Below are 11,971 nucleotides of genomic sequence, written 5' to 3'. Positions count from 1 at the left end.
CAAAGGCTGCCAACCAACCCTATCTGCAGTCATCTCTTTACATTTTTGTAGGGCCAATCCACTTATGTCTTTGAGTCTATCCATCCGTCTTCTTTTGATGTCTACCTCTTCTTCTTACCAAGCATAATTTTTGCTAATCCATAATTTGCACACATTCTGTGGCCAAAGTATGAGTTTTTGTTTACAGATCATTGCCTTGAGAGAGCAGTTGAGTTTCATTTGGTCCAGCATGGATTGATTTGTTGTTCTTGCAGTCCATGGTGTTTTCAGAAATTCAAAGGCATCTATCTTCTCTCTCTCGCACTCCCTTAGGGTCCAGCTTTCACATCCATACATAACCACAAGCAAAACCATTGTTTTGGCAATTCTGATCTTTGTCTCCAGGGAAATATCTTTGTCCCTCAAAATCTTGGCCAAAATTCTAAAAGCCTGGTTTCCTAGGATTAGCCTTCTCTTCCCTTCTCTAGCACACTGTCCATCTTGGTCGATTCTGGATCCCAAGGATACAAAATTGTCCCATATTTCCAGCCTTCTCCATCAACTGTGAAGCCTCTCAGAAGCGAACTGGACATTAACTGTGTAGAGAAATGAGAAATCCAAATTCATTTTGACTTAGATCATTTAGATTTAGGAAAGTTGTGGAAACTGGCTCCCCACTTTTCGGAGGCAGGGAGAGCAGTAGATCGGATTTGTGTCTTTTAGGAAAAACGTGTATTTCAATTCATGTGAATATATAAAATTTTAAAACATCAATATTAGTCATGTGCTATTGCACAAATCCAAAGCATATTGACACATAGGTGAATGACAAAAAACCAGGGGGGAAAACCAAAACCTCTCCTGGGTTCTGCTTCAGTAGTCCAGCAGTGAACTACATTCTGTGAGACACTCAGGCTGAGAGAAGACTTCAATAAGGGGGACACTTTGAAGAACAAATATTTTAATTGGAGGGCTCCATGAGACCACCTTATAGTCCCCATTATTACATCACATATTAGACCACTGAAGAAGACCCTGAGGGATTAGAATGTGTTTGGTTTCTTTCCCCTTTTTTCCCCATTCACCCAGGTGTCAATATGCTTTGGATTTGTGCAATAGCGCATGAATAATGTCATTGTTTTAAAATTTTATATGTGCCCACGAACTGAAATAAACATTTGTATTTTAACAATATTTAATGTATTCTGCCGCTGCTCAATCTTTTAGGTTCCTAGCTTGTGCATACAAGTTGGGCTACTTCCTTCATAGAATCACGAGAATTGAAAGTGACCTCCAGGGTCATCTAGTCCAACCCGCTGCAGAATACAAGGGCTCACAACTACCTGCCCAGCCACAGTGACACCCATTCCATGCCCCAGTGATCCCCCCCCCCAAAAAAAAAAATCTCCAGAATTCAGCCTGGCCTGGAGGAAATTCATCTACTATCCCGCAGTGGCAATTAGCAATTCCCTGGATATACAAGGAAGGGCCAAAAGTGACACATGCCTTCCCACTCACCCATTCACAATCTGTCTAAATTCGTAAAATCAGCCTTTCCCTCTTTTTGGCAAAAAACCTACAGGCTTAATCCCGGCTATCCCCCCCCCCTCCAATTCTCCTGCACTTCTGCCAGGGGCGCAACAGAGGGCGCTCGGGCGGATCTCCCTCTTCCTGATTGGCCGCGGCGCGGAGGCGAGCCTCCGACGTCACGCCCGCCGTGCCCAGGCCGAAGGGCGGCGAGCGATGCGATCCCCGTCGGAGCTGCGCAGCTGGGTGGGCACCACGGCCAAGGTCCCGGGGGCGCCGCGGAGGGGACACGAAGCCGCACGGGTCAGTGGGCGGCCGGGTCTGTTGCCCGGGCAGGACGGGGGGGGGACGCGCGGTTACTCACGAGCAAGCCCCTCAAGAGGCGGGCGCGGGGGTGGGCGGGCGCGCTTAAAGCCGGCCGGCTTCTGTTCCCGGGAGGGCGCTGGAGAGCCACTGGCCAGCTAGGGCATGCTAGATCCCGGTGGGACCCGGCGCAACGGGCTTCCTCCGGGGCGGAGGCCTGGTCGGCTGCGCAGGAGGAGGCGGCAAAAAGTTGGCAAGCAGGCGGAGCGGGGCTGCAGGCGTCGGGTTTGCAGATGCAAAAGCAGCGCAAGAAAATTCGAGTCCGGGGGCACCTGCAAGACCGGCAAAGAGTTAGCCAAGGCGTGAGCTTTCGAGTGCGTTGGTCTTAAAGGTGCTCCTGGACTCTGGTTTTATTGTGCTACTTCAGTCCAACACGGCTACCCATTTGAATCGACCTGGGAAATGGCATAACCCAAGATCATGACTTAGAGGCCCCTAATGGGAACAACAGTGGGGGGGGGGGGGGAAGATATTGCTCCAGTACGGGGGTAGTCAAACTGCCGCACTCCAGATGTCCATGGACTACAATTCCCATGAGCCCCTGCCAGCAAACATGGACATCTGGAGGGCCGCTGTTGACTACCCCTGCTCCAGTATCTCGGATTGAGGCCTTGAAGTGGCTTAATTATTGACTGGTTTGTAAAGTTGTCTAAACTTGTTATTTATGTATTATATATATGGTATTGTTGAGTTGACTAGGAAATTCAAATGCATTTGTTTAAATAGAGACTATTTAAGTAGAGTGTTCACTTTGGGCAGCATTCATCTACCAGTTTAAAGTCCTGCGAATGCTTGTTGCTTTCCGGTTTACAGTTAAAAAGGTAAAGGTATCCCCTGTGCAAGCACCGAGTCATGTCTGACCCTTGGGATGATGCCCTCTAGCGTTTTCATGGCAGACTCAATACGGGGTGGTTTGCCAGTGCCTTCCCCATTCATTACCATTTACCCCCCAGCAAGCTGGGTACTCATTTTACCGACCTCAGAAGGATGGAAGGCTGAGTCTACCTTGAGCCGGCTGCTGGGATTGAACTCGCAGCCTCATGGGCAAAGCTTTCAGACGACTGCCTTACCACTCTGCGCCACAAGAGGCTCATAAAAGGTAAAGGTATCCCCTGTGCAAGCACCGAGTCATGTCTGACCCTTGGGGTGATGCCCTCTAGCGTTTTCATGGCAGACTCAATACGGGGTGGTTTGCCAGTGCCTTCCCCAGTCATTACCGTTTACCCCCCAGCAAGCTGGGTACTCATTTTACCGACCTCGGAAGGATGGAAGGCTGAGTCAACCTTGAGCTGGCTGCTGGGATCGAACTCCCAGCCTCATGGGCAAAGCTTTCAGACGGCTGCCTTACCACTCTGCACAACAAGAGGCTCTTGGTTTACAGTTACGAGTTATAAAAGTAAAGCTGTCTCGGTTATCGAGGCTTTAGTGTGCAAAAGATGAGGGTGAAAACATGCAGGTGTATATGGAGGGTATAAATATGTGTTTGTGTTTTGTGATGTTTTGTCTGAGAATGCTCTGATAAGTCACTGGGGATGGGTGCAGGGGAATATCGGTGATATCAGCTAGTGCCGCGTCAAGTGATTTGCAACTTAATATAACCCCCAATGCACTGGATTCTGGTGCTGGAGAAGGCTTCTGCAGATTCCATGGGCGGCAAGAGTTGCAAACAAGGAAAAACTAAAATGCATGGCCTCTATTTGATTGGGGCACGGCAGAGCATAAGAATCAGCTCTTGTTTGAGCTAAACATCCGGAAAAAGTTCCTGACAGTTAGAGCAGTTTCTCAGTGGAACAGGCTTCCTCAGGAGGTGGTGGGTTCTCCATGTTTGGAAATTTTTAAACAGAGGCTGGATAGCCACCTGATGGAGAGGCTGATTCTGTGAAAGCTCAAGGGGGTGGCAGGTGACAGTGGATGAGCAGAGAGGGTTGTGAGTGTCCTGCATAGTGCAGGGGGGTTGGACTAGATGGGCCAGGAGGTCCCTTACAACTCTATGATTCTATGAGTATTGTTTCATTCGACTGTGATGTAAAGGTAGTAGACACTGATCCTGAGTGGTGTATGCTCCACATCGATGGGATGCTTGTGAAGAAGAGAGGGTGTGGTTAGACAGCTATGGTGGGTTGGCCTGGGATTTTCTCAACATCTCTGTGTTTTTCATTTCAAGATGCACCCGGTGCTGAAAGCCTTTGTTTGTGGTTCCATCAGCGGGACCTGCTCCACCTTGCTATTTCAGCCTCTCGACCTGCTTAAAACCCGCTTACAGACTCTGCAGCCATCTGTCAATGGGTAGGTGCTTGACTGAAGTTTCCATTGAAGCCTCTTGGCTTGTGGTATGAAGAGGCTGGTTTGTAGTGAGGGGAGGGAGAGAGAAATTTGTGGAAGCAGGACATATGAATGTCCTTTAAAAAGTATTCTGCAATCCAGAAAATGGCTCTTTAACCTTATTATTTTGTCTTACAGGTCAGGTCATGTTGGGATGGTCACACTGCTCTTTAAGGTTGTTCGCACAGAAAGCTTACTGGGGTTGTGGAAAGGAGTTTCCCCCGTAAGTCTTTTGTGTTTTCCTTATGTCAGACTCATTAGAGTAAACACATTTGGTCTGTGCTGTGAAAACAGAAGTAACTAATATTCTGACAGTGTAATCTGAAACTCGGTTACACTCTTGTACGTTCTTAGGATTGGTGGACTGAGAAGGGTGCAACTCGGTTTAGGATTGTGCGGTTAGTGCCTGCCAGCTAAAGTAAATGGTTGTCACTGATAAGCATGTACAACAGTACAAGGAAAAAGAGCTTGGCCAAAGTGTAGTGGGAAGCACTTGAGGTGCACCTACTACTGGTAGGTGTTCTTCTCCCAGTTTTAATTTTCCCACTGCAAATGATGTTTAGAACTGTAGCAGAAAGTTTCTCTGTTTTATAGCTCTCCCCCCTCCGGCACCTGTTCAGCAACTATACAATCTGAAACTTTTTTTAAAATTTCAGTGTTTTCCACAGCATTCGCTCTCTTTCATATTTTCTCTTATTGGTAATATTTCCACAGTCATTTGCAAGATGCATTCCAGGAGTGGGGATTTACTTTAGCACCTTGTATATGATAAAGCAACAGTTTGTGCCGGATCGTTCCCCTGCAGCTTTGGAGTCCATTCTGCTGGGGGCCACCTCACGGAGCGTTGCTGTCTTTTGCATGTTGCCTGTCACAGTGGTGAAAACAAGATATGAGGTAATATTTTGAACCAGTTGGGTGATCTCCGTTGCACTGAATTATGAATTATTTCATAAAGCTTAAGTCTCTTATGTCTGCGCCGTAGACTGACTCTCAGTCTTGGCTTGCAGAGTGGAAGGTACGGCTATGTGAGTGTGCGGGGAGCCCTGAGAAACATCTACCGGTCAGAAGGGGTTCGTGGCCTGTTCAGTGGCCTGACAGCAACGCTCCTGCGAGATGCACCCTTCTCTGGCATCTATTTGATGTTCTACTTGCAGACCAAGAAGATCATCCCTTATGGTAAGTTTTGGGAGCTGTTCCATAGGGTTTTCTTAGCAAAATCTTTACAAGGTAGGCTGCCAGGTCTTTTTAATTATATTATTATTATTATTATTATTATTATTATTATTATTATTATTATTATTATTATTATTATTATTATTATTATTTGACTTGTAGCCCACCACTCCTGCAAGGCTCATGGTGGGTTACATTCAATTAAAATCCCAATAAAATACCCCTAAAAATACAACAATATCCTGACTGAACCCAACATCCAAGACATATACATTGACATAACACAACTAAAATACCCCCCTAAAAACCAACTCCGGGGGTGGCATGGAAAACAATCTCAACTGCCCGTAGAATAGTCCAGGAGGGGGATCCAGATCTTCCTGGCGGAAGACCTCCGTCTTGCAGGCCCTCCTTAACACTCCCCATTTATCTGGGACAGGCTTGAAGAAATCGGACAGGAGGAGAGTTGATGTGTTTGAACTCTGGTGCTGGAGAAGGCTTCTTCAGATTCCATGGGCAGCCAGAGTTACAAACAAGGAAATACTGAAATGCATAAGGCCTGATACATCACTGGAAGGCAAAATCACAAATTCTCGTTCACTTACTTTGACCGTATCATGTGATCTTACTCGCTGGAGAAAGCAGTTATGTTAAGATTGATCAGTGGTAAAAGGAAACCAGGCTGATGTTGTTAGATGCGATCAAAATGGACACTGGCCAGAGCATTATTCAACTAAAAGAAGTGGCGCAAGATCAAAAAACATGGTGACAGTTGAGCTATAGGTTTGCCAAAAGTCGGACACAGCTGACTGGCTAGCATCATCATTATTAAGCTTATCTGTAGCTCCTGTGCAACAGGATGATACTCCTATTGAATATCTGTCCTTGTAACTTATGATGCAGGGCTTAGGAAGGAACTGGAGCCTTCCTCAGAACAGCATGATGAAAAGGCCCAAATGTATGTTCAAACTTTCAGCAAGCATACACCTTATTTTGTTTTATTTACTTTATTATTTTATTTGTGGTGGGATGCATTTTTCATACTTTAAAAAATCTGTTCCCTTTTCAGCTTCTATAACAGAAATTTCTACGTGTGGCTATTTGCTAGCTGAAATTTGATATTTTGTTTACGTGTCTTTGACTTTTTATTCTAAACTTAAAACCTTTTAAAAACTTAAAAGTGTTATTTACACTGAATTATTTCTCTTTCAGTCTCCTAGCTTTCCTATTGCCTAGGATATAGTTTTGGAAACTGACAGTCGGTTCTTAAGTGTATTTACTTAGAAATAAGTCTCATTGATTTTCTCTCTTTGTAAAAGGCTACAGCCTGAGCAGACAAACTCCAAATGAATAATCTTTTTAGCCAGTTTTGTACTTGGCACTGAGAGCTCCAGGGATCTACAAATGGAGCATATATCTCGAGTCAGATGATGCCATAATAAATTCGAGGGCCTTTGGCAGCCTGTTAGAACGTCTTATCAAACTGATGTGCTGCAATAGATGCTATATCAAAACACAGCGTTTTCTCGTTGTGAGTTAGAACTCCTCTGAAACGCCGACTTAGAATATTGCATTTCAAGGAAGGTGTGCTTAATTTTGAGATGGGTAAGAAAATAGCAAAAGGCTGGAAGAACAGGATGTGATGGGCATGATGGGTTAGAGAGAAAGGGGAAAAAAGCTTTGGGATACTTGAAACTGTCTTACGGAAGGTGAGGAAGCCTTATCATGTTTTCTTTTTTTCCTTTGTAAGTATAGGATAGGAAGATAGGGATGTAAGAAGAGGCTGAGAAATGGGCAAGCTGATGGAAGGAATCTGAACCTCCTTTTATGCTGGTCTTGTCTAAGCAAATGTTCAGAGAAGCATCATTTCCTTTGTCGAAGTTTTAGGTAAACTGTTGGTGCTTTAAGATTCCTTCTCATGATGATGGGACTCTCCCCCTCCCCTCCCCCATTTGCCTAATGTCTCCCAGACCAGTTGGATCCTGCACTCACGCCTCTGGGGAACTTTGGCTGTGGAACCTTGGCTGGAATTTTGGCATCGCTGGCCACCCAGCCTGCTGATGTCATCAAAACCCACATGCAGCTGTCATCTGAAAAACACCATCGGACACGAGAAGTAATTTCCTTAATTTTCAGGGTAAGGCAGACTTGTCTGGATTGCATGCTGGGGTTTTTCATTGGAGACTGGGCCTGGGTGGGATGGTTCTTTCCTTGAAACCTTAACCACTTTCTCCATTGCTTACGTTGTGCCCATTCCCCAATGCTGTAGATCTCTCCCCTTATTCCAAAATTCATAATTGAGTCCAGAGCAGAATGTTACCTTTTGGATTAGGATCAAGCTTGGTTCCAATCCGGTATATGACATTCTGCTGTCGAATTCTGCTTTTTACTTTGTGTGCATGTATATCAGTTCCTTGGGCAGCTCCTTCTGAAGAGAATGTGCCACAGCAGGACATAGGTTGACCAACTGTTAGAGTTCATGAGCCAGCTAAATTGCAGGATCCTGATAGACATAGTTGCTGCCACTTACTGTGTTAAGTATCTGGAGATTGCAAAACCATGAAGCAGAAGTAGGGACACTGCTCTGGAATCAGCAGGTTCCAAGATCACATGGCCTGTAAACCATATCTCTGTCCTTTAGACACTAAAGATAGGAAGCTCTTTCCAAAGGTTTGCAGAGTATTCCTTTGGGATACCATTTCTTCTTTCTCAGAAACTCAGATACTCTGACTGGCTCGTCCTCATTCCCAGAAATAAGTCTTACTTAGCGGATGGGGTGTCGAGGGAGACCCTGTGACAGTCCTTGAGAAAAGAATTTCTATATGTTTGTGAGCCAGTGTCTAGTTCATGCCACTTCTGGGGGCTGGCGGCCGCATGCAGGTGCAGAGTTCTGTGCCTGCATGCAGGCACCAGCTGTGCGCTACCACCAGCACCGCGGCCCTGCTGTCTGCAGTGCTAGATGCCTCACGCTTTGGTGAGCGCTGAAGTGGCCTAAGGGCTCACCCCTACTGAAGGCTGTTTCAGGGGGTTCTCAGTGGCAAACAAGTTGAGAAAGGCTGGTATAGTTATATATTTCTATTCTGCTGTATGTCCAAGCTGCTTAGAATAGGCCTTCCTTTCTGTTTTATCCCCACAACAATCCTGTACATTGTATTAAGAGTGACCAGCCCATGGCCTCCCAGTCAGCTTCAAAGCCAAATGGGAATTTGGACTTGGGTCTCCCAAGTTTCAGTGCAGCCTCTGTTTACACCAGTGCTGCTTTCATGTCAGAATGGGCAGACCTTCACTGCAGCCCTAAGGTGTCCTCCAGCTGTTCAAAAGTATTGATGTTTGGGTGTAACCATAGCACTTCTTCCTTCCTTCTCCTTACAGGATTACGGGCTGGCTGGCTTCTTCCGTGGCGCCGTCCCAAGAGCCTTGCGGCGCACCCTGATGGCAGCCATGGCCTGGACTGTGTATGAACAGATGATGTCAAAAATGGGCTTGAAATCATGAATGACTTGGACTTCAGTCCTTCCATCCTGGTCGCCGCAAACTGCTGGCAAGATGGGAGCGGCGAACGATTTCTGGGGAAGCGCTGCTGAGTTATCGGGCCATGAATGCTTCCCTCATAGAGATGGGAGTGGAGGGAAACACTGCTTGGGTCATGATGGTGAAAGCATTCCAGGAAGACAGTGTCATACTTGGGGTGTGAGAAGTATGTAATACTCTGATGGTGTGCGTGAGTTAGACTCTGCTTCAGGAAAGTTCTCTTCAGCTGAGGACCTTGCGAAAAGAACATGCTGAAGGCTCTTGGGAGGGAGATGTTGACAGCTAGGAATTCTAGGCCCAGGAGGTCATTACTGTCCTTGGTTGCAGGTCCTGTCTCCTAGATTGCGTGATGCCTCTTCTCTCCTTTAATCAGCATGTGACAAATGCAGGCCACATTTTGGCAAATGCATGTAAAGGGGTGTGGGGGGAGATTGCAAGGTTTACAGTGAATTCATCTCTCTTGTCAGGTGTGTATTCCTGCTCTGTTGAGGGTTATGGACTGAGTGAACACAAGGCAGCTGTGGGAAACCACACCCTTTACTGTCCCTTAAGGCAGGGGTAGTCAACCTGTGGTCCTCCAGATGTCCATGGACTACAATTTCCATGAGCCTCTGCCAGCAAATGCTGGCAGGGGCTCATGGGAATTGTAGTCCATGGACATCTGGAGGACCACAGGTTGACTACCCCTGCCTTAAGGAATGGCCTTACAATGTAATTCTAAACAGAGTTCCGCACATCTAAACCCATTGCTCGGAATTGATTAAGAAAAGTGTAACCCTGTTAAGGATCATCAGGTTAGTCGGCTGAACAATGTAACTTTGGAGTTTCATTTTTGTTTCTGGGAGCACCCTTTGATCAAATGTCCTCGTTAACGGGTCCAAAATTTGCAGATTACTTTGGCCTCTTCCCTGTGTGCATGAAGCATGGGGGAGGAAAGGAGAGCTATTCAAGGAAAGGGTTTTAAGAGTCACAGGCTAGCACTAATCTCTTTAAGCAAAAGCACTGTAATGTCACCAAATGAAGCCACATTTTCCTGAACTCTGCTGCTCTGCACTCTTGGCTAGTTTTTTGGTTTTTCATTAGTGGTGTACTGCCTGACTGTTCCTATACACTCCAGCTCGAGAACTAGTCTTGGAGTCTCTGCTTCCATGTTGCAGTTAGCTTTTTCCATCCACCCTGTTTTCTGAAAACTCTAGTTCTGAAAGTTAAGTGAAGGCAAAAGCTCTCTCTGGAATGTTTGCATTGAAAGCTGCAGCCTTGTATAGCAATCTCCACTAAACTCTATATCTTAAAAAGCTTCATTGTCACGTAAAGTTTTGAATCCTAGTTAGAAAACACCCATTTCTCTTTGGACTTGTAAGGAACTCCATTTTACCTGTGAGCACTTTGAACAAGTTGTCTTTGGCTGTTTAGTTTTATGAAGTGGATGTGTTTAATTCTTTACAAAATACATTGATTTTTCAAAAGGTTGCAAACATTTCCCTGAGATTTTATTTCCCTGCGAGTCTGGTCCCATTTTCTCTTGATTGGTAGTTCTTCTACATCTGAAAAAAAAACAACATCTTGATTGACTTCAACAGAATACAGAGTTAGTAATACTATTTTAAAACAGCAGTTTAAGGTAATATGTTTTTGTTTGAAAGGGGTGTTTCATCTGAACTTGGACAGCCTTGTAAGTCACTGAAGCTTATTTTATAAAGGTTGCCCTGGTCTTGGCTAATGTATGTGTGCAAATCAAACCTTTAAGGTATGTTCTTTCTGTATATATTTGGGTTGTTTTTAAAAACAAAACTGCAGTGCTATAGAATCTTAGTTGTTTCAAATTTTATTATAATCACTACACCAAAAGCAAGGTCAGCTTTGCAAAGAGGCAAATGGGGCAGGGGTAGTCAAACTGCGGCCCTCCAGATGTCCATGGACTACAATTCCCATGAGCCCCTGCCAGCGCTGGCAGGGGTTCATGGGAATTGTAGTCCATGGACATCTGGAGGGTCGCAGTTTGACTACCCCTGGCAATTAGAACTGAAGGCTTCCACTTGTGGGTGATTCTTCACTATAATCATGACCCCATTTAAGGTAGATTTATATTTATTTATTATAAAATTATCCAGCCTAATTTAATTTCCCTGCTCATGTCTTAAAGGTGTTGACTTCCAGTATTAATACTATTTTGATAGCCAGAACTATAATTCTTTTTAGCTTGAGATCATTAAATTGCACTTACAGCCTGCAGGTAGTACGAACAAAAGAGCATAACTTTATCCTGTTGAATGTGACTTTTATTTTCCTGTGTCAGAGCTGAATAAATATACTTGCCCTTAGTAATATAGTCTGCCTGTCATGTTGATGTATTTCTGTCACTTATTGGATTGCACTGATTGGTTAGTTGCATGCCCCATCCAAAATATGTTACTTGTGCATGTCTTTCCCCAGAATCTGCTCTTGGGGAAACATTACCATTGTGAACAAGTATGTGGCTAACACATTTTGAATTAAACAGCAATGCAAACTGGAATCCTAAGTACTGCGGACTGTAAAGCACTTTTCTTGGCACTCTGCATTGTGGAATTCACTGCCACAGTTCTACAGTGATGGCCACAAGTATAGGTGGCTTTAAAAGGGGAGCTAGAGACTTTCATGGGAGGGTAGGTCCATCAGTGGCTACTAGCTACGGGAACCTCCATGATCCAAGGCAGTAAACAGCTGAATACTAGTGCTAGGAGCCAACATCAGAGAAGGCCTCTAATTGGCTACTGCATGAGACAAGATGCTTGACTAGTGGTTTGACCCAGCAAAATTATTCATTTGTGAGAGCATCCAAAAGGCTTGGGAAGCAAGCTTTCCCTTTGCCCTTTGTTCAATATATCATCTTTGACAGTGTATAAACTCAAATTGCCTTTAGCAGATAATTTTCAACCTGGGATGCCATTGTGAGAAATGTAGGTTTAAAACCTTTCTGTGGCAGGTAGCTAGTATGCTAACTCTAAAATGTGATATTATTTAGGTTTAAAGTCTAAAGATTGCCAATATTAAGTAAATGAGGCGAAGATAGTATTTGGTTTTCAAAACATTTGTA

At 44.9% G+C, this 11,971-nt stretch overlaps 1 protein-coding gene across 2 annotated transcripts; it reads left to right on the top strand.

The window, feature by feature from the left end:
- The first annotated feature begins 1,657 nt into the window (after positions 1-1,657).
- SLC25A38 (solute carrier family 25 member 38) lies at positions 1,658-11,216 on the top strand. 2 transcript variants are annotated; one of them, XM_077303293.1, is made up of 8 exons: positions 1,700-1,809; positions 2,823-2,968; positions 4,034-4,155; positions 4,330-4,414; positions 4,906-5,085; positions 5,199-5,367; positions 7,335-7,501; positions 8,737-11,216. In XM_077303293.1, the coding sequence occupies exons 3-8, from the start codon at positions 4,034-4,036 to the stop codon at positions 8,857-8,859; spliced, it is 846 nt and encodes a 281-aa protein (XP_077159408.1). In that variant the 5' UTR covers positions 1,700-1,809; positions 2,823-2,968; the 3' UTR covers positions 8,860-11,216. The 2 variants fall into 2 exon arrangements, with proteins under 2 accessions (XP_077159407.1, XP_077159408.1); XM_077303292.1 differs by lacking the exon at positions 2,823-2,968 and having other exon boundaries at positions 1,658-1,809.
- The last annotated feature ends 755 nt before the right edge of the window (positions 11,217-11,971 follow it).

This window comes from Paroedura picta, chromosome 11 (genome assembly GCF_049243985.1).
Source record: "Paroedura picta isolate Pp20150507F chromosome 11, Ppicta_v3.0, whole genome shotgun sequence".
Lineage (NCBI taxonomy): Eukaryota > Metazoa > Chordata > Lepidosauria > Squamata > Gekkonidae > Paroedura > Paroedura picta.
Note: the sequence above shows the minus strand (reverse complement) of the source record. Positions and strands in the feature narration are given on the sequence as shown.